Source organism: Hetaerina americana, unplaced genomic scaffold (genome assembly GCF_022747635.1).
Source record: "Hetaerina americana unplaced genomic scaffold, ioHetAmer1.1.p SCAF_95, whole genome shotgun sequence".
NCBI classification, from domain to species: Eukaryota; Metazoa; Arthropoda; class Insecta; order Odonata; family Calopterygidae; genus Hetaerina; species Hetaerina americana.
The window spans coordinates 1,111,447-1,135,263 of NW_027287594.1; the positions used below are offsets into that span (position 1 = coordinate 1,111,447).

The 23,817-nt window shown below is 37.7% G+C and overlaps 1 protein-coding gene across 2 annotated transcripts in view; it reads right to left on the reverse strand.

The window, feature by feature from the left end:
• Nucleotides 1–1,036: 1,036 nt before the first annotated feature.
• Nucleotides 1,037–23,817, reverse strand: part of LOC139699863 (uncharacterized) — a 37,968-nt gene continuing 15,187 nt past the window's right edge. Inside the window, exons 2-8 of one of the 2 annotated variants that reach the window (XM_071598288.1) lie at nucleotides 18,763–19,200; nucleotides 12,875–12,977; nucleotides 9,948–10,196; nucleotides 8,924–9,266; nucleotides 6,182–6,399; nucleotides 4,262–4,448; nucleotides 1,037–1,690 (exon numbers count right to left, since the gene is read on the reverse strand). In XM_071598288.1, coding sequence (XP_071454389.1) covers nucleotides 4,265–4,448; nucleotides 6,182–6,399; nucleotides 8,924–9,266; nucleotides 9,948–10,196; nucleotides 12,875–12,977; nucleotides 18,763–19,162 — 1,497 coding nt within the window. In that variant the 5' untranslated portion in view covers nucleotides 19,163–19,200 and the 3' untranslated portion in view covers nucleotides 1,037–1,690; nucleotides 4,262–4,264. The remainder of the gene's footprint in view (nucleotides 1,691–4,261; nucleotides 4,449–6,181; nucleotides 6,400–8,923; nucleotides 9,267–9,947; nucleotides 10,197–12,874; nucleotides 12,978–18,762; nucleotides 19,201–23,817) is intronic. The other variant, XM_071598289.1, reaches the window with a different exon arrangement.

A 23,817-nucleotide genomic window follows, 5' to 3' on the forward strand; every position in this document is an offset into this window, starting at 1 on the left:
TTTTAGAGCGTGAAAACTCGATTTTGTTAATTCTCCAATTTGGGAATATTTATTTTTGAAGGGAATGTTTAGATTTCAATAGAATAAAGATTGTTTCGTTCTTGCAGAATAAATAAATAGAAGGAGGACATCTTTTTTGAGACACTAAAGCGAGCAGAAGCGAAAAGTTTGGAAAAAGTAATACTAGTTAAAGAGTCAATTCCGATCGAACTTTGAGGTACCTCAAGGATTTTTTAAAATTAATTCATTTAAACAAAAGTTGGAACTAAATGTTTGCATTGAAATCCACTATTAAAGACTCAAACAAAATAAAAACTTGATCATTAACCTCCGTTTTGATGTCAATTCTTAATTCATCTCCCCTTTCACCTGACATTTTTTTAAGCCTAAAATGTTATCCATTTATTGACTTTTTTTAAACGGCATGAAAAAATATAGAAGTTATCATGGGCAGTCTCCTTTCACCAAGTAACGGTATGACTTTCAGGCGCTAGGATTAAAGGGATTTTTCTTCAATTGTCAACCCCTGACAGAAATGGTGGACTCGCTGCCCTCCACATAATGGAGAATATCCTTAGTGGGAACAAGTGCGAAGTTTCTCCGAGTCCATAATGGGGAATTAGCACCCTTGAGGGGTGGGGAAAGGGATGATATGAGGCTCATTGCAACGCTCTATGACATAATGGGGCGAGGAGGGGAGGTTTGACCACCCATGACGTCCCTGCAGACCAGGGTCGGATGCAGGATTTATGTGAGGGGAAGTGTGGTCGCGACCCTGAGACATAAATAAAACCCTGTATTCGTGGTCAATAATTATTTTGCGTCATATACCATAGCTACATGTTTACAGTAAATATCACACAGCTTGTGTGAAGCTAAGGATGCCCAGACCCATCCCTGGGAATGAAACCCTGGCCCTCCAATCAGTAAACCCAACACTAAACCCCCAGGGCAATCATATACCCCTTTCTACCACTAAAAAGGAAATACAAAGCTATCATGACACCTTTTTTTTATTTTTTAAAAAAGGGTAATTTTACAGGAAAAACAACGAAGACTAACATTTAAATAAATTATAAAAAGGAGTCTGACACTCTCAGAAATCCCTTATGAAATATGCTTAAGCTAGTTAAAGCTTGGGTAAAATTCAGGAGCATAACTCAATATGTATTGCTATTAAATATTATTTTGGTGTTATAATGGCTACGAACGAATACACACATGTATAACTTTCTTGCAGGTCAACAAGTCAAGGGTATAACAATGGGATTCTAATACTGCATAAAGAATTGAAGAGGTTGGTTCCCTAATAGCACAAAACACTTGAGATCACATTGACACCGCTACATTTCACATAATGTGGCAAACATGAAAAAAAATAATAATACAAACATCAAATTTTTACCTGTGCTGCAGGCCAAATCTATTTACAGAGTAACATGCATGTAATTCATGATTTGGCTGGCTTACATCGAGCTCGTAAATACACAAGTACACCTGCAAGAGCACCATAATTTAATATAAATGTGGAATAGCTGATGACACACCCATTAATGCACTGCTTATGTGCAAAAACAAATTCTTTGGCTTCTTGTATGCTGTTAATGTGATTCCGTTCCCACATTGGCTTAAGATGACCTTCAACAGATTATTGGCTTCAGTTGGCCTTCATTATTTGAATATGGTGGATCTGGAATGAATATAGGAGATAACTTAATTATTTAATAATGTAATGTTATGCAAAATTGCACCTTATTCATTGCTTTTTATTTCCATATGTACTTATTGAGATTGTGAAGTGTTTATTAGCCATGGGTATAATTTCCTTCTAAGGTTTGTTGTAATTCTTGAAATGTAAAATTTCATGAAAGACATTCCTGTCTGCATTTGATCATAAAAGAATAAAAACCATTTTTTACCCCTGAGAGAATAGAGGGAAGATCTATGACAATCCATGGCATATAATATTTAAAAAACAACTGACCCTTTAAAAGTACAGAAAAACCTTCATGTTCAGGTTTCAGGGAAGCAAAGAATCCAATGATATATGCAGGAATGCACTTTCCGAGATTATCCTAATAAATAATATTTAATTTGCAATGAGAATTAGTTATTCATACTTAAGCTACACAGCTACCCATTTGTACACATATGTTATAGATATATTTCTCAAAAACAACATAAGAACATGTAATTCTTGGGGTTCTTTTCAATGATAGGAGATTTATTGGGAAATGGGGTTGCTTATTTGAATAATAAAGCATGCATTTTCAAAATGAGGCAATAATATTTTTTTTACTCTGAACACCGTAATCATGCATAAATATTTAAACACTTTGGTGAACATTCTAGTCTTAAATTGGCCACTTAGAGATGGACTATCTAGATTTAGCTAAAAGTGACATGATCTACGAATCTTCAATATGATACATAAAGAAATCACCAATAATCAAATGAAAATAGTGGATGATATTGTGAGAATTGAGACGGAAACCTTCTAGATTTAATCATGCTAAGCAATATCCAACTAAATTTAGTTGGAAATCTTCACAGTCTGTGAATATGGCATAATGTTTTACTTTCGGCTAGCTTTGAGCATGGATCATCCTAGATTCTAACAGTATCTGACTTAAATTCATGCAGAGTCCTGATATGTCAAGTGAGATCTAGCTGGATGACACAATTCCACTATGGCCCCCTGATCCCTCATGAAGATGACCCATCCTGCGGGATATTTGCATGATCCTACTAAATTCTTGCCAGATGCTACTAGTTACCTACTATGTCTGGCTGGATCTCAATAAAAGCTACTTTATATTAAAGCTGTAATTTTTATCCTGGCAGATGCTCCTGAATGAATGATGTATAAATAATATTTGTACTGTAAAAAATAAACTAATTAGGTCATGGTTTATTAGAGGGTGTTGAAACTTATCGAAGTCAGTACTTACATACACCTATTCAAAAGTTAAAGGAAATGTGTTCTCAATGAATGATTCAAACATTGAAAAATGTTGACTGAAGTACCTAAAATGGTGGAGGGTATTTAGGATTTTATGTGTATTATGAGGTGGAAGGTGTTGATAAAACTTAGCAAATTGATCTTCCCCTCTACTAAGGTTCCCTCTCCCAATCCTCACCACTCCGATCAGTAGACTCCCATGTATTTTGATCTTGCTTTGACTTACTAATTCTTCACTCAATCCTAGAGCAGAAATCTAATGAATTGTTCACGCAATACATGTTGTTACAAGGACAACATGTTCATACATGTTGTCCTTGTTTCCAAAGTCATAGGATCTTCAGAAAAAGATGATCTCGGGAAACCATTTAATGGAAAATCAGTGAAATGCTTCCTATTTCACATTAGCACCAAAGGACAAAACAAGGAACTAATCTTTCTGTTGCTATGAGGCATGATTTAAAATTAGTCATAATTAATCTATGTTTTGATATGGCAGAAATGATTTGGCTTAAAAAAATGTTAATAAATACATGTAATTCCCAAATTTAATAGGACCTAGAATCTTATGGCATATTATTTTGATGAAAAGCATATTTTTCATTAATTTATTTTTACTTTCTTATCATCAGACAATCAAATACTGAAATTCAATGTTTGCTGCTTGTCATGAATACTTTGTACAAGATTAATAGCCTGGAAATGATGTTTTGAAATTGCTTTTGGTTTTAAGTGGTCTTTTACCGCACCATTTAGGTCTAATCTGATCCTGAAGTAGTAAAATACAAGCAATGGAGTCTACTGATGTAAAGAATGCAAGATTTTATGAGTGGCTGTGTGTATAGATGCTTCCACGGGAGTGTTAAACACTAGAAGAACTGCACCCAAAACTTAGGTCCATCTGACTTTTTGTTTCTCTCTCTCTATTTCTTCTATAAATGATACTGAATCACATCTCCTAATTGATCTGGTTAATTGTATCCATAGTAACTTTGTGGAATTGCTTCATATCAAAATGAAATACACTATGTTATCCCACAGAAGAGCTTTATTGTACAATACAGCTCTTCTGTGGGTTTTACGTACAATAAAGCTCTTCTGTGGGATAACATAGTGTATTTCATTTTGATCTCCTAATTGAGTTTTAATAAATTTGGATTGACCCCTTATGTTGTGGACCCATATTTATTAAGTTGAAAAATGTTTCATGCCATTTAAATACAATCACTGTCCCGAGCTGACTGATCACTGAACAGTGTTAGCTCCATTCGTTATCAGTGTTTAAGATCTCCGACCCACCTCTCAAGCCATTGGCGTTGATGTGGTGTCCTCCTTCATCCTCAGGGAGGAAGTGCTCATGCCCCTGCGGCCAGTACCGAGTGTCCCGCCATTTGACCCTCCCCCACCACCCCTGTTGTGCTGCATCAGATTGAGGGGCGGCAGGTTAGGGTTCTCTATGCGGGTCGGAGAGGACACCTTTGGCCTCCTGAGGAAACAATCGCACTGGGATGTGAATCAAGCCCTCCATGCCACTGACCCCCGCATCATAACTCAAAGGAGAATACTAGCTCTAATACTCAGCGGATTCCTTCAAGAAACGCAAAGATATGCAGGAAATTCCTCGACAGTTACATTAGCGGAGTCATCTAATGATAATGCAGTTATTTGACAATGAGCGAATTGAATTTTCCTTTTTATTTGCTGTGAAAATTCCTGCAATTCAATTGAAATCAACAGATGTTTCTATTGAAGTGACTGTCTTCTTCTCTTCCACAGTTCTGTGATTTTGTCAAAGCAAAACCTTTGTCTTTGAATGTTACCTTTAATCTCATGGAATGTGGGACATTGTACCTATGCCACAATTAAAATCAAACCAAAAACATAATGCAATAATAACAAGCTGATGATTGGCTACTCTATAATTCTTTGGTATTTCCATTTGGTTCCAATGATGAATGAATTTTATAAACTCCTGGGATGTAAGGAAAATTCATGATGAAAAGTTTCGAGGAGAATTATTTCCAAGATTCAATACAAGGACTTGAAACAGTAAAACAAACCAAAGTTTGGAGTGAATGCTTCAGAACTTCGTTTTGAATCCTATGATGGAACTGGATGACATTGATAATGAAATCTGTAATTGACTTCCAATAAGATTAATGAAGAAATCTGGAGAGGATATGTGCTTGGGTAATTCTTCTAGAGAGTAAAATTGGATCAATTCCTGAGCAAAGTAATTTTTTCTGGGTCAGGCTATCAAGAGCCTCCTCATACAAGTATATACGCTCGCATTTTTGTTTGTGCCTCTGTATCTACGGCTACCTTTGACCTGATAACCCCTTAGTGTTGGTCAAAGACCAGAGGAATTATTACAGATCTCCATAACATGATACGATATCATTATTAGTGCAATAAATTAGGAAAATGCTATCACCATTCTTCAACTTTCAAGCTAAGATGTTTGATGGGATGGCCGTTTAACTGTCTTCCCATGCCAAGGAGAGAGAGCAAGTTCCTATATAATCCAGTCCTAATGCCAGTTCAAGTTCTCTTTCCACCCACATTCCACTTTGCATTGAAAAATCTACCTAAAACAGATTAGCCACCCCTATCCCTAAGAGCAAAAATGACTTCAGCTGACATTCACCTCTACTTATACCCACTACTTACTCATACTAAGAAAATAGAGACCATATGATTCATGTTACCACCAATAGCCATCAAAGATCGTTTCAACATCCAATCATGTTTTGCTATACAGGGAGAAAATTCAAATTTTCTGATGATGGAACGACAGACTCCAGAAAGCCAGTGGAACCAATCAGAAATGAACTGCAGCACAGGATGAAATTGCATCACTGGAAAACTATCGGCAGGAGTGATAGCATACTATTTAAATGTGTATGTGTTTCACTCTCAGGATATCCTTGCTAAAACATTCACAACAAACATGCATTTATGATTTATTTAATTTTTTGTTCATTTGTACAAATTAGAAAAAGGTCGCGATTAAAAATTGGGTACCATAACCGCAAATTAAAAAAATAACTCTGGAGCTTTACTGATAGCAATTTTAGCCTAAAATTTAATGGCTACACTATAAATAGGTTTCTACCGTGGTATTAAGTTGAAACCAGTCCCATTTTGATACTTTTACCTCTATGGGCATCAAAAACATGCAAATTAATGGCTGAAAATACAAAGTTTTCAATAATTTACCTTATATTTCTCCTATGTTCGAGATTTGGTGTGTGCGTTGGTGTTGGTTCAAGGTCACTGAGGGGATAGCTCTCGGATGGTTCCAGGGGAATGTCATCGGAGTCAATAAATCCAGAATTGTCAAAGCTCAGCTTTTGCTGATGGCCGATCATTCCTCCTCCCCCACCTCCAGGTTCATTTCTAACGGATGGGGCGGCATAAATAATTGTTGCATATTCCTGGAATGATAAGAGGAATGGTTTCAGGTTATTAATGATTTCAACACGCAATGATAGATGCAGAAAGTTAAGCCTAATACTACAACAATTTTTTAATTGCAACAATCTATGAATTGTGTAATGTTCGTACATTGGTTTCTTCAGCATTGATTAATTGATCTCTGCATACTTTCTCAATATTCACTATTATCATTGGCTTGAATAGACAGCAGTATCACTAGTAATTCTGCCAGTATTTTTTGCTTGAAAGAGTTCTGAGGATGATAGCAGGATTGCTAGTGACACTGTTGGTTATTCACGCCAATGTTCATTCATGGTAAAAACCTGGAAATCCAGGTTGTATTTCCAGGTTTTCCAGGTAGTACCTGTATGCAGAGATCAAACTGGATGATATTAGTTAAAGAAAAATGACCACAAGGTCATACTATTTGAGTGCATTCAGCCATGCAGAAAATTAAAATTTTGCCAGGAAAATTGATGCAAAACTTTTACAATTAAAAGGGAGAAAGATTAGCCTAAATGGTCCCAAGTATTCTCTCACTTGGGTTTGTGATACACAGTGGTGACCCTTGTAATTGACATGAAAATACATAATCTTTGAAGGACATTTACTTCCATTGCTGGAGCTCATCAATTACACCATAATGGTAAATTAAAGGCTAGAAAAAAAATGTATATACACTCTCTCTTCCCCTCCCGTTCATTCATGCAAATAGCAAGGGCAATTAAGCATCACACACCTGAAGTGCATAGGTAGGTGGTATCGATGTTAAGGCTAATATTTCCACCATTTAAATGCATTTTTTTAAAAAATTATTTTTTAGTAAAATCTCACTTTCTGCACTACTTTGCATTCCCAAAAAGTGTAACCTTGAAGTTATTTCTTTAACTTGATTAAATGGCTGTAGATATGCTCTTCCATTGATTTTTACTGTACTTATACATATATTTTTCTATATTAGAATTTTGAATGAAATATTTGTCAATAAATATTAATATACATTAACCCTTAAGAAAAAATGTTCTGCACAATTTACATCTAATTGTCATAATGGAGTTAGAGTCAATTGAAGCATAGATTCAACATAGAAGTGTATTTTGGCTAATAAAATTTGATTAGATAGGTATTCTAACAATATTTTGCCGATTTGTAAATCTTTTTCTTCAACAATGATCAGTGAAATCATTAAAAAACATGAAAATAAGAGTAAAGAAACCTAACAGAGCATGAATTAAAATGTGTCAAATTACTCTAGAAGATTGTTTTAAGGACAAGAAAATTGCTTTTCTAATGTGGTTGAAAATTTCATTTTTTAGAATATGATAGTGTATATAATCCAGGCCTATGGTTGAGTTGATGGTTGAGTCGGACACACCATGAGCTGTGAAAAAAATCAGGGGGAGAGTAGCTTACTCTTGTTATTCCACACTGCTACTGGAGCATACTGGATGATGGATGCAGAGAGCATATTGTTTGGCAGTGGTATGATGAAGACTGTGATAGAAGGGAGAATATTAGAGCCAGAAGAAGAGACGAGGCACATTGGCTTATTACACATTCAAACCCGAAGTCCCGCCAAACGGCAAACAAATACTCATTTACATATGTGACTCGTCTCTTTTTCTGACTATGCATGCCACGAAGCACACAGTTTTTCTCCTTTATGATGTTGTATGATTGCTATACTACTATCCTTTCTTCTTGTGTGTGTTGTCTATTTCTCCTTTGGTGGGTGAAACAGCTCCCTAACGCCATCTCTTGGCCAAAGAATCAGGGCACTTGGTTGCATAAAGCATCTCAGTGTAAATTATGTTTCCTGGATAGCTCAAGTGGTTAAGAGCCTCCGCCCGGCAAGTGGAAAGATCTGGAGTTCAAATCCCCGGTCTAGGAAATATTTTTGCATTCGTGATCTGCCTGAATCCGCCTTCCCCACTTCTCCTATGTTTGTCCTTTGTGTGTGTTCCTATCCCTTTTCCTCATATCTGTTTCTATGTAAATGAGTATTTGTTTGCCGTTTGGCGGGACTTCGTGTTTGAATGTGTGTGTGTGTATATATATATATATATATATATATATATATATATATATATATATATATATATATATATATATATATATATATGTATTAGTCTTGAAAGGGAGGAAAGAAGTATATAGAATTGAAAATGACAATTCATGTGCAAAATGTCATGTGATATGCCATAAACAAAAACATAAAATTTTGAATTCCAAAACATATATATTTGATTAACACACACATACATATATTTGATTTTGCCTCTGACAAAAGTAATCATTGCAGTGCTTATATCAGCTTGAGGTCATTGGAAAGTGCCTCATTTGCTATTAGGATGAAATGGTGGTGTATAATTAAATTCTCTATATAAATGTTGTACGCATTGTATATTATAAATACCTGTAAGGTAAGGATCAACTTAAAATTCAATGTGTTGTAATGTGTATCATTGCTTCCTAGGATCCACAGCAAAGAAATGAGTCTAGGAAGCAATCAAGGGAACTCACCGGGGACATATCTGTCTGGGTGTTGCGAAGGTCCTCTGTGGCCCCATAGAGGGGCCGAATTGAGCCGTTTATTGGTGCAGTCACAGGTGGCTCCGGCGACATCATTGGTGGTGCCGGGGGTGGTGGGTGGGAGGGTGGGGGAGGTGGAATGCCAATGGGGTGGTGTATGTGGTGGTTGTTTGGCATGTAGCCTTGCATCATCCGACCTTGCGGCTGCATCATCTGGACACCGTGTGGCGGTTGGCTACGCATCAGGTTGGGAATTGGCGGGAGCACAGGGGTCCCACGATCCACGGCAAAGTGTGCAGCCGTGCCCCTGGGCGTGAGGGCAGCCCACAGAACGCTGGGAAATGTGCAGAGAAATAAAAGTTAATTATCATTGTTACTCCTGGTGTTCTTAGTAAGAGTTTAATGAGTATGACTGAAAAAAAAGCTGTTAAGGCAAGTGATGTGAACCCTTAAAAGAAGATTTGATCAGATTTATATGATAAAATCAGATTTGTTACTAATGTCTAAGTTAAGTATACTCTCACATTAACCGATCATAGGTTTAATGAGACGTTATAAAACAGGGCCCTTAGGTCCTTAACTAATGAAAATATCCATTTAAATAAGATATAAAATTTAAATATTCTAATGTTATAGAAGGTTAAAAAATGCCAATTTCCTTTATAAATATAATGACATTGCTAATGTTCTCAGGGTTATCTCCAAGAGCTATTGCATAGGTCCACCTTAATGTTCAGCATTTTGTGAATGTATGAGTATTATTTACATTTGGTGAGATGAGTCCACATATTCAATGAAAATAAATTATTATAGAATGAAGGCAAAGCATTAACTTCCAAAATTAGATGCAAGTGCATCAATGCTCAATACCCAATCCTCGCAATGGTGGTTGCAACCTCTTTCCTCTGACTATTCCTACCAGTGGGCCTTACTAATGTACATATAAGACTTAATCGAACAAGTTTATTGTTCTGTAATAACCTTCACCATCCCATGAATATGGTTGCCAACATACCGGCTTGTTCCGTGGTGCCCATTAGGATACATGATGGGTTCGCAGGATGACATTCCGCTACCCCTGCCAATGGTAGCTCCGATTGGTGCTCCCTGGCCACATCCTCCCATCATGTTGCACCCCCCTCCACCCACCATCCCAATCCCTCCGCTGCACATCATGGCCTTTGACTTGGAGCCAGTAGACGTCGAAGAAGAGGTTGTTGAGGAAGACCCATCGATCGGAATGGACCCTTTGGTGTTCCGTTCACTTTGTAGATTTCAAGAAGTAGAGAAACATTAGACAAATAGACATTAGGCACACAAAGGACTTTTGCACAGTAATATCTATTGAGATATAGGTTCCTGGAATTCTTCCAATGCGTAAAAACACTTATTTTTTATATATTATTTTATATTATTAATATTTTTTGCATAAAAAAGTTCTGTTGATTAATCATTTTGAAAACAGCTGAGATTTAGCTCTGGTTTACAGAGTGACAAGAAAAATTCAGTTCATGGAAATCAATCATATCTTATGAAATAGTCATATCTAAACGAAGACATAAGGAATCGTTTTGGTTATGGACACATTGTTTAAAAGTACTAAAATTCAAGAGCATCAACCAGCTAGTCACCCACAACAACTCCATCTCAACACAGGAGAAATTCAGACTAACATAAGGATATGTGCAGAGAAAAGTTCAGAGCTCACATCTCCTAGCCTCCAGTCCTTTGAGAATATGGGGTAAATTGATGGCAACAATGATTTAGTGTCAAAAAAAGTTGAAAAAAATCAGCCCAGAAACTTCCATATCAAATGCTAACGACGGCAAGAGAAATACCTTTGGCCTCAAAAAAGAATCAAGTGTGCCCATATATGCATTTCTAGGTTATATTCATGAATAATACCTTTATAAACAAAAGAAAGGAGTAAATCTTTTCTGCTTAGGTACAAATGTTTCTCACAGTGGAATACGCTAGAAGGACATTAAAAACAGCATAGAATTGGCGAATTGGTTTTATATTGGAAGAAACAAATATTAATAAGGCACCAACTGCTCTCACACAGATATAAAGACATTGTGGATTAAGAGTTATCCATGGGGATAGTTTCTTTTTTCTTCTACAGCTGCTTAAGATGAATGAAAAAAGCACAGAAAGGAAGATTTAGAAGCTATGGAAATGAAATGCTACAGAAACCTTGTAATTAAAAAACGATAGACAGAGTAACAGTTGCAGAAGTTCTCTGAAGGTGGGTGAGGTACTAAAACTTACTAAATAGGTGACAGATGAAGAAATGAAAGTTGGGAATAGTTACAGAGGAAAGCTAAAAGGATGACCGATGACTTTAATCAAGTGGTGATAGATATTGGTGCAAGTTGCTACAAAGCAATGCAGATATTGGGGAGGTTAACAGGATATAGTAGATTGGATAGATTATGCAAATTAGACTTCGGATCAATATTCATTTACATGATTATACTAAATGTTGATAGAGAAATTCATATGAAATACATGACTTTGAAAAATTGATGTTATAATTTAGAGTCTAATAGTTAATAATAAAAGGACAAGAAGACTTCAATTGGAATCACCTTATTTGAGTAAAATTTTTATCTTACTAGACTGAGACCAGGCATTACCTTCTAATGTTATGAATTAGCATGATCTACTGTTATAGCTTCTTCCTTTTGAGTTAAATGGTGCACAACTTTTGCGCTGTAGATTGAAAATACCAACTTGAATTTCATTCTCAATTCTTGAGTCCAAGAATCTGTATTATGCAAGATATATGTGTACTTGAATGAATTCGGAGAAATTTTCATTTGAATCAAAAATAATTACATACATGTGGAGTGTCATGAAAAAAGTAACTGGTTATTAAAAAAGTTGGCTAGAAAACTGCATTTATGAATGAATAAAATCACCTGATGCTATATGAAAACTGTAAAAAATGCAAATCCTTCTCAAATGTCCAATCAAATTCACGTGAAAACCTTTAAATGTGTACACAGTTTGAAAAAATATGTGAAAAACAGATGAATACATAGGTGCTGACAGATGCTGAAATGGAACCCATATCATTAATTATAAGATAATTTTCCAATGAAAGAAGATGCTTCAGATATCAGAACCATTTTGGATTGACTACAATGTCAGATATATAATACATCACCCCTACAAGGATAGGTAACAATCATGCAAATGAAAAATGCATGGAAATTCAAAACCAAAATGAATGAAGGAATGAGACAAGGATGCAATCTCTCGCCAGCACTGTTCAATGCATTATTGGAAGAGGCAATAACACAAGAGGCACAAGAAATGTGCATTGAAGGAGTGGAATTGAATGGGGAAGAAATTAAAATGTTCAGAGATGATATTGAAATAGTAGCAGGAATACAAGAAGAACTTCAAGGAAGTCCAAAAACGATGGACCAAGTATTTATAGTATAGTAAATTAAGATGATCTAAGTCTTCCGGGATTTACTCCGCATTGGTCCATATTTCTGGGACAACAGTTTTGCCGGTGTTGCAGTTGGCATCTTCAGGTCAGAAATATGGAGTAAACCTCAGAAGACATATCATCAATATCTGCACACTGCGGAAGCCTTCACAAGGAATATAAGGAATATAATTTGATAATCAACAAGAAGTAAACTAAAATCCTTGGTCTTGGAAGAGAGAAGTTAAAGGCAGATATTACTAATCAAGGAGTGAAACTAGAACAACTGAATAGAGAAGAATGGAGGGTTGCAATAAATGAATTTTAGAATTGAAATACTCATGATAGCAAATTTGAATTCTGGAGCAGTTTACCAACTTACTTTAAAACAAACCATTTCATAACACTGCTAAAAGGAAAGGCGGGAAGTTTGTATGCAGCTTCACAGAGAATTACTACTTAGCGAAGCAAAATTCTGTCCCTCATATATATTAACTTACTCTCTGCACTTGAGTATCAGCAATGCCAGTAGAGCTCCAATTAGAAGCATCCCTATACATGATGAGATCAATATGAGGAACCAGGTGTCATCTATCACTGGACCTGGAAAAAAAAGTGAGAAAATCGAGTAGTGTATTTATATGGATAAAACTAAGCGGCTCTTGATAGAAATGTAAATTTTGTTGAATATTGATGGGTCAAGAGATTTGAAAATATTATTTAACCCTTTAATGCCCATGTCAGGTTGAGATCTTCAAAAGAGAAAATGAGATCGATATTTGCTATCCCACATTTTGGCATTTCATGAGTTAATGCAGAAAACACTATTATATTTAACACGTTGATATTTAAATACAAGGTTAATGTATTTTAAAAGTTAGAGGCATTGATAATGTTGTTTGAATTTCCTACAAAAACTACAAATACATAATTGGTCCTTTTTTGCATTTGTATTTTTGTGTTAAATCTCTTAATCAATGTTTTTATGTATTTGTATCATCCTCAAAGAGCATTCAGTTTCGAAGATATATATACATACAAATAAATATAAACACACACACACACATATAATATATAATATATATATATATATATATATATATATATATATATATATATATATATATATATATATATATATATATGTATATATGTATATATGTATGTATATATATATATGTATACACATACATATAAATTGTCTTCATAGTATACAGATACTAGTTATTTATATACATACATACACACACACACACACACATATATATACAGGAATATATCCAGTATAGTATAGATATGGTAGTCCAGGGGTAGAGCCTTGGACTGCTAACCAGAGGGCTCGGGTTCGATTCCCGGGCAAGCCTATATGGGCACCTGAAGCTCAGCTATGTGATTTTTTTGGGCACCAGATCTTCCTGGGAAACCATAAACGGTGCAGGGAAAGGAACTGGCCCCCCTACCCTGATGTGTGAATTTCACATGCCGTCAGGATTAGCCCTGGGTGAGCTCTACCATTACCTACCAAACCGACCTTCGGGTTGATATATCTAGACTCTACAACTGTATGGAGTGTGCTTCAACAATAGGTAAGCTACAGAAATCCATTTCCAAATTATTATATAACTTTTTTCAAACGCAAGAACCTCAAGGACTTAATTATGTAGACCCTAGCACTTCTCATTTGTTTGCATATTTTTTTATTAGTGATCCAGCGATGATTTTGAATTGTGCGTGTAAACAAGCACTTTTGCTCAAACACACATTTAAATCAAGTGTGCATTTACGCTGTGCTGTCATGAGGCCCAAGCAATATTTCTGTCTTTCTTTCAAAATGAATTTGATTAAGTTCCACAAAAACAAGTATTTACCATTAAAAAAACAATAATAGAATATTAAAGTGATAGCAAAATTTGGCTAATAACATGGCACGATATAATAATATTCTCTTTCATGTTGATGACACTTTTAATTTTAAAAGCGAAGCCAAATATCATACTACCGATACGCAGGAAAGGAATACGTATCCCTCCAAGTATGCAACATGCAAATCATCAATGCATTCATGTAGTCTAACTTCGTTTTATCCGGCGAACTGGGATTCCAAAAGCTGCTCTCAGGATCATTTCACATACATCATTTTCACCTTTCATGTGTCATAATCCGCTGACCATTCCTCTTGCTCGAAAACTTCTCGGCCTGATACAGAGAAGGCGTTCTAATCAGCAAAAAATTGATGGTTCCTGAATAGTTAGACGTGTCATTAGTTCGCAAGACAAGTTCCAAATTGTTCTCTCATGTCGTTTGTTTACACTTATTGTTGTAGTAGACGTACTTCGTGTTTTTTATTGAATGGAAAAACTTGAATTTCCTGCTACCATGAAATCCTTCATTTTGGATTGATTAACCCCTAAGAAAATTCATCAGAAGTTTTCAAAAGTGTACGGGGACTCTGCTCCTTCAATAGCAAACTTTAAAAAGTGGGCAGCTGATATTTAAACGTGGTCGCAGATCGTTCTAAGATGACCCATGAGAAGGACGGCCAAAAAAATTGTGTTGAAGTCAATGGAGATTACAGAGAAAAATGAAATAATTTTTTAACTGAAAATCGCACTCTTTCATTGTCATTTCGAGAACTTTTCATCTTATCCTCGTATGTGAGCAGGTTAGAAGGATAATGAATGAATTGAGAGAGATAGAAGAGAGTGGATAGGCCGAAGAGTGTGAAGCAATATAAGAATGTTATCGCGACATCACATAGGGAATTACTATGACACCAAAATACAAGGTTTGCATATATGTACAAAGTATCAATAGCAATATTATTCTGACGTGTGCGTTAAGTGCTCAATCCAAACTGTCGGTTAAATGCGTGCATGATCGCAGATCGTATTGGTATTGATAAGATGAGAGTGTGCACACCTTTATCCTTGATAATTTGGCGATACGAAAGATCTACGCTAAACTCGTCTTCCCAAAGGTCTTTCGACGGACAACCAAGAGCAGAGTCGAGTGTCTGTTTGCGAAGACCTGTAACGGCATCACGACGATTCCCCAACCCCATTACAGCCTCGAATTGACACCAGAAGACTATTTTCAATTCCTAAAAGTGAAATACTCTCTTAAAGAACACCACCATGGGACCCTTAGTGCCGTAAAAGAAGCTTGCACTTGTACCCTTTAGAGTACCCTAATCCGAAATCCGCCGACCAGGGAGCCTTAGAGTTGTAGAAAATGCACTGATTGTGCGTGTCGTAGCTCAAGGGACGTACTTTGAAGAATTTAGAGGTATTGTGTAATGATATCTGAAATAAATCTATTTTTCCGAAACATTTTCCGATACTTTTTATACAAACCATGTATATCTGTATATTCGACCACAGAGAGAGACATAGATAGACATCGTCACGGACACAGATTCAAGCACTCAGTCTTCCTTCACATAGTACACGCAATCATTAAAATATCGAACGCAATCACTCGGATATCTCCGCCCAGAGAAGCATTTAATTTTTTAGTCAATTCTTGCATGGTATACAAGGCACGCATTTTCGTATGTGTATAAGGGGTTTTGTATATGAGCCAACAAATAAATCGCGTAGTATCAGGCATGATGAGGTGGAATTTGAACATAATAACGATACAAATCTGTTTCGATTGACTACATCTTCTTAAGGTACTCATCTTGAGCTAATAGATATTCAAGTGCACATAGGACCTATTAGTTGTGCAGGGTACCGGTACCCTAACACTCCCTGCCACACGCCCTTGTGGCGGCTTGCGAGGTATTATGCAGTTTATAGATGTGAATAAATCTGATAGAGGCGAAATAGGTATAACTGCCAGGAGAGGACGGTAAGGACGTAATCAGTGAAAAGGAGTAGCTTTCCTTTCGTAACTTAGTCCCAGGGTTTTAGTGACAATGCCCACCCCGAAAGGGTGCGTTACGCATAATTACAATTTATGAACAAGTCATGAACTCCTAGCGTCCCTATTTCCTACTGTACCCCGGTCTACAGTCATCTGAGAGGGATCTGCGGGAGTTGGCGTAGAGGGTGGAGGAAAAGGGGGAGGCAGTTTCCCAGGGCGATCCAGGGACCCCAAGATCGAGAAGGGAGCGGGGAGAAGAGGGGGAAGTCCTGTAGCGGAGGGGAGTGGTGATGGCGGGGACTCCAGCTCTTTCCCCACGGGCGTCGTCGCTTTTGGGAGAGGGGCCCGACCCTGATGGGGGAGAGGGAGATAGGGGCGTTTCCTGGGGTTCCCTTCATGCGAACTGCTTCGGAAATTCTAGGATTGACGCATCGGAGAAGTAAGATTCAAATGAGATAAATATTCAGAACGCTTTTATTTTTTCCGTATTAAGCACTGAAATGTATATCATAAAATCTTAGAGGGCGAACCCTTTTACAGTTAAATCGGTACATGTTCTGAGGATGTGGTGAAGAAGGCTGAAGATGAAGAGAAATATTTTTACGCTAACGATCAGAAGACTGCGCTGCTCAGTCAGCGTTGAATATCCTCTGTCGTAAATGGATTTTCGGAAGATATCGATGGAGGGCTATAGATGCAGAGCGTTTCTGTATGGAGCAGAAAGGTCGGACGATGGGCTGAGAGAAGGAATTACACATTTGCAGTGGGTAAATGAAGTAGCATGGAGGGAGGAAATTGAATGAATAGAGTGATCAATGAAGAGAGGTTTTAGATCGTTGGAGAGAGGAGGGAAGGTAATCAGAGATGGAAAAATACGACGGGAGGGCATAACCAGAGGGGAGGCGGCAAGTAGTAGGAGAACAAGAGGAACGGTATTGGACGAGCAGAGAAGACCACGGGATGGGTGGGGAAGTTTGAAAAAGGAAGCTTCGGCAAGAAGACCACAGAGGACGCCAGGAGGACTTGTCAGAAGACAAGAGTACTTCATGCGAATGATTGTCATTCATCGCATTTATTTATTAATTTAAACATTGCTCTCTATCATCATCCTACATTCCTTACTCATCCTAGCGTAATTATCTCATTCTTCAAATCATTCTATTTCAATCACTACAGATTTCTACGCGACACATCGACTTTTCGTTATTAACCTGATTTTAATTTTCTCTATATTTTCATTATTAACCATGGATGTATTAATTATGAATGTATCGTATATATTAGGGTGGCCCTTATTTTACAACTTCCTAAAAGTTTAGCGGCCACCCGCCTTTCTTGTTTTAATCAATAAAAAACGATATGTGCAAAAATTTAGCTCAATCGAATAACTGCGAGACGGCCCTAATCTACCATGTACTTTTGAAATTTTCGCTCAGAAGGTCACATTTTCACATAATTTTTTAAAGTTATTTTATTTTCTGGAAGATTTGATTTGTCACTTGTTATTTCGTCAGTAATTAATAATCAATTAGTAAAGGAAATTAATGCGAATCGGAGTATAACATACCCTTTTTTTTCATAGCATGTGATTTTCTGATACTAAGTAAATATAAAAAAATCACTAAATATTAGCCGTATGAATTATGTCATGTGGTTATTCATTAAAGATATTTTTATATTATTATTTATATGTGCTTCGTTTATTTATTTTGAACCAAGTATGATAATTGATTCTTTTAATAATCGTTTCAGAACTGTTTGTGCTGCTGGTATAAGGTGCATTGACTTGAAAAATGAAGTGTTCTTCCTGGAATTGTAAAATGGCATCAACTTCTTCAGGTCGTTCGGCATACAAGTTAAGAAAAGATTTTCATGACATTCTTGTTGACTAGATTTCCAATCAAATCATTGAAGCCAAACTTCCTTCAAACAGACAAGTTTTAAGCGTATTTTTCTACAATCTAAGAGTTGTAAATATTACAACGAAAGAAAGTGCAGCATTGGTGATTCAAGAAGTTTGTGTTTTTTGGCAAAAAGCACGAATTCCTACCAGAAGAACTGATCACTGCATTGATAATTTAGTTAAATTCTAAACTCGTAAATGCTCACTGCATTCATTTTTCCTGTCTTCTTATAATTTCTCCCAGCAATCCTCTCTCCTCCCCCACCTCACTTAGTACTTCTTCATTTATTTCCTTTCGGTCCACTCCAACTTCTCCATCCTTCTCCACACCTTCTCTTGCGAAAGCCTCTTTGCCTAACGGTTTTCTTCTCCTTATGTCCCTACTACTTTGACCATTTAGGCCCAAAACACTTGCGAGATACGTTAACTGTTCCACCTACTCCAGTTTTTTCCCTCTTTTGTAATATTAACCTTAGACTTTCTCATTCTGTAAAACCGCATAACATTTGTTTTATTTACTGTAGGATAAATAAATGAAATCGAAATTTGATTACTCGACAAAATATAAAGTGGAGATTGGGTTGTTTCCTCCGAGGGGTGTGTGACCAAGGGACTGACCTTGCCGGGGCAGCTCCACGTACTCGACCCCTCCTCCTCCGGACGTCCAGTCGCACAGCAGGCTACACTGCGTCGTATCGTTACCCAGCACCGAGGCTACAAGCTCCTCGAGGTCATTGGCGGTGCCCTGGCGCGACCACCCACCGGCGAGCAGGTGACCGTCGGCGGCGCTTCCGTTGGCGGCGACGGAGGGCGAGTTGGTGGGGTTGGCGGCGGCGGGGGAGCGCTGCAGGAAGGAGGGCAGCGGGGGCGGTGGGATGGCCAGGATGAAGTCCGGCGGGGGGCCCGCCGACAGCTCGCCGCACTCGGTGCAGAAGGAGGAGGGGCGGGAGGGGGGCGTGAAGGAAGGGGCGGAGCCGTTTGCCGCGCCGGGGAACAAGAGAAGGCTGTAGCCCGCCATCCTCTCGGGCGCCTCCCTTCCGACGGAGCCTGGACACCCTGGAACGACATACGGACGCGTTGTCCCATTTCAAACAAAGGGCAAGTTCGTTGAAAGGGAAGTCATTTCAAATCAATCCTAATTGCTTTCCAGTCAAAGTTGATGAACTATCAAGGTGGTCTCAATGCTCTTCCAGTGGTTACGGAGTCTGGAGATTATATAAATGTACAAGTACATAGAATGAGGAGTGGGCTCACCTTGAGACATAAATGTATGAGCTGGAAACATAATAGATGGAAAGAAAACTAAAGGGAAAATCCTGTAAAAGGAAGACCAAGAGACGACTGAAAACAGTACAAATTTATAAGTGCGTCGAAATGTACTGATTAATTTTGCGAATCTGAATTAATATTCGTTATTACTGATTTGATAAACATGTTTTCCCTCATTTACAGTTACAGTAATGCACTATTTAGCCATTTTTTGCCTGGCTGGCCAATACATTCGTTTTCTCAAATATCAGGACAAATCTGAGTTCATATTTGCTATTTGTGACCCAAAAAATGTAGTTACACCAAGTTTCATCCCAATCGCAACGTTTTTTCTTAAGTTTTCCAGACTCCTGATACCTCCAAACCACTGTGCGTCGTTTGGAACAAGATCAAGTGCGACGTAGAGCAGCTAGGTTTGTAAAAAGTTGTAATAAACACGGTATAAATGTCACGACACTATTGGAAGAGTTAGGATGGGAGCCTCTAGTTGACCATAGGTTGAAATACATGTTAGATTGACTGCGTAAATTTGAGGCAGGTTACTTTTCTGAGCATGTTAAAGACATATTACAGGCTCCGACTTACTATGGTGCATCATATGACAAACGTAAAATCAGGGAGATAGATTGTAGAACAGATATTTTAAAATGTCGTTTTTTCCTCCTACCATTATAAAGCAAAATAGGCATGACAGAAATCGCGTAGAAGATAATTAGAATTGGCAGTTTATCTATTTTGTCCAATTTCTGCATGTTCTTGCCTGAATGGTATTTTTTTAATGGGCCAATGTTTTTTAACAATTCTACAGAATGATTTGATTTGTTATTAAATATTGTTGTATGCAAGTAGTTTCTTTCGTATTATTAACATTTTTGGAGCGCATGATCAAACTAATATTTGTGGTGACCTAACCTCCCCGCCACGCGCCCTTGTGGAGGCTTACAGGGTATTGTGTAGATGAAGAAACAGAGAAGCTATCAGGAAGGGGGTTAAGAAGGAATTACAACAATTTATAGAGAATAATGTAGGCCTGCTCCAATATAAACCAATCTTAAGATCGAAATACTGACGATGATGACGAAGTCTGGCTCTGTACAATCTCTTCCAAAAGTCTATGGTCAATCACTGGCGTACCGAGACTTGGGGAAAGTTAAAAACATACGTTATGTCGGCAATCAGTGGCTTGGCTCTACCTCAGAGCGACGTAAGCCCAAGGATCTGTTTAGCCAGCGAATGCCAACAGAAGGATCACATTCATCTTTCTCCAATCCTTAGCTTACGTCTGTGGCTTGACTACAGATTTTTGGAAATGGCAATACCTAAGTTCTCTCACACCTAATAATTAATCTAAATTTATAATAGCTTCAATGATCATAAAAAACTTAATTGACCAAGGTGGTAGTGTTATACTATCTTTTATTACTGCAAAGTTGGTGACATTTGGATAAACATTATTTAGATAGGGGGCCTTAATACACTCATCTCAAATTCTCAGGGCACTGCCAGAGAGCGATAAAAAAGTTTCCATTATGACTTACTGTTGAACAGTTGTGGAATTTATTCAATTTAGCAGAAAACTAAATTTCGCTGAAACATTTAATTTCTACCGTTTGACTTTAGAATTAATTATCTTCGTAGCATATACTTTGACTTTAATAATATATTTTTAAATTATTTGATTCCATTTGCAAATCTTCATTTACTTTTGATTTTGATGCATTATTCAAATGCTGCATTAAAAAACAAAAGGTAAACCCATTAATCCATTACAAATTCAAATAAAAGCTACAATATAATTTATTAATCTAACGCATATGGAGCATCAATGTTAAAAAATGGCAGATATGAATAGGATCAAATTATTTTCATGTCTGAAATTAAAAAAAAATATTGCATTTATCATTGAAAGTGCGGAAAAATGCTGTATAATTTCAAATTAAACTACAACTCATAAAATGAAATCAGTAAAGCACGGGTGCGTCCGGTGAATATTTCTTTAAAATTGAATTTTCGCAAAATATTTCCAGGGACTAATCGGGTACACAACCCACTCCAGGGAAGGTAAATTTAATTTTGAAAAATAATCACATTGGCAGAAATTAAAATTATTCTAACGATGGAATTTTACAAAACAGGCAAAAATGAAGTAACGCATAAAAATGAAGTAACACATCCGCAACAATCCAATTAAAACCGGGACGAATCGTAGTGGAAAGTAATGAATACTATTTCAAGAACATTTATGGTACATTGACCACTCAAAATGTTTTCATTCGTCGAAGACGACGCGTAAGTCCTTCAAAAAGTCCGAGGTGTGTCCAACCCATCTTGTTTTATCCAAGACTGTATCCTGGATATGACTTCGCGAAATGCTGTCCTTTTAACATCTCATTTATTCAGTTTGCTGACTTTCAAAGTTGCATTTTCATCAGGTCGTACAAAATTACGAGCCATGGTTGTGTAATCTGATGATTAATGCTTAATCTTTGGGAGCGCATCATGCATGGAACAGATTAAGTTAACAGTACCAAACATGCACACGATACGGTAGGATGTGCTATTCCAGGCAATCCAGAATTCTAATGACGATTTATTTATATCGTTTATTATATCGATTATTAATGACATATTGTTTATCGAAACGTTATCCTCTCGTTTATTGAATCTTCCCGTCGGTGATAATGGGGGATTGAAAGTTAATCTCGTGCCGTCGAGGAGCCAATTCGTCCGGGGTGTGGAGGAGAAGGGTGGGAAGAGCATTTATTATGTACGTATATGTATATCGAGGAGCAGACCTCAACTAACTTGCACGCTGATTTTCGTTGCCGACGCTATGGGGGTCGGGGGGTGAGCAGATATAAGAGGGTGAAGAGGGAGGGAAGTGGGTGGTGGACCCATTCCACCCCCCTCTGGCACCCTGAGGGGGGGGGGGGACCACTTCAATAGATCCCACGCGGAAGCATATGTGTACATATATACACACATAGTCTGCAAGTGCATACATAGGCGTTCCGTATCGGAACGAAGGGTGACAAGGGGAGAGAATTTAGGGATAACAGAAGGTTGGACCGAGAAGGGGTTCTTTGTGAGGGTACAACCCTGTACGCATCCTCCCATTCCATTTAAAGGATGGGTAAGGGGGGAGTGGTGATGTTTTGGGGTGTGTACGCATGCCCCGAGGGTAAGTTGGGTGAATCACTCAGAATGCAATAGTAGCCATGACTCACATTCCCAACAACGGGACGCGAAAGTTTGAAACACCCCAGTGACTCTTTTTTTCAAAAAATACGAGGCTTTTCCGTAAAATGAGGTCTCCGATTTATTTTCTCGTAGAAAAATAAGTTTATTGGCAATATATTGTATATTGATGGAATGGCTGAACTTTCGACTATTTTTCGATGTAATCAGCGTTGCGATCGATGAAGATTCGCAGGCACTGTGATATTTTTCGTATACCCTTTTCATAAAACTCTCCCGTTGCGTCTCGCAGGTGGCGCACGTCTTTCAACTCTTATTTTCCCTTGTTATTTTTTAATTGCTGTTGGAATGAATTCAAATTGATCATGGCTAATGTAGTGGACTTTCATTCGACGAACTTCTCCCGAGGAGAGCGGAGGATTTCTTCGGAAAAAGCAGCATAATCCGACTTTGCTGCCATTCAAAGATTCTCAGAGGTGCAAGTCCGGTCTTGGGATCGCCACAAGCGACCCATTAACAGTCTTGATCTCCCATCAGCCCTTCCGCCAATGAAGAAGCCGAGGAAATGCTGATACTGTCGATCCACAGAGCCGCCATGAGAGATCGAAGACGACACCAATACGTCTTAGAAGACGGAAACCGTCTGGGAAGACAGCAGGGAAGCCTCAGCATAGAGAGAGGACGTTGCAAAGTATGGTGTTTAATTTGAGCCAACAAGATTAAAGTAATGAGTAATACTTTCAACTTCACCTTCTTCAAGTAGAGTAACCTCCTATGCACTTACACACCTGTGCTAGCGATGTACTGCGGACATTATTACATAAGTAATATTTATCTTATCACCAGAAGGATACCGGTTAGTATAGACTTTTAGTGGATCCAAAGAACAAGCTCTCCCACAATTCTGACCCCAGCCTTATTTTCAAGTTTTCGATTCTAGGGTTTGTCGGCAGTATTTCCTGTTCTTCAGACATCACGGCCTTCTTCTGAGGGCTCCGTACCAGGAACTGTCGGTAGCTGTTGTGATTTGGTCGATATACCGAAATAGTTAGCAGTAGTCTGCCGGCTTAGGGTAGGCTTTCAATGGACCCTGGTACTACTGTGCTCCTAATCCTTAAGTAACATGAGTCAAAATATCCTCAAACCCCATAATAAATACGACAAGAACTCACTCTTCAGCTCATCATACTTTCTGTCTCCCCTTAA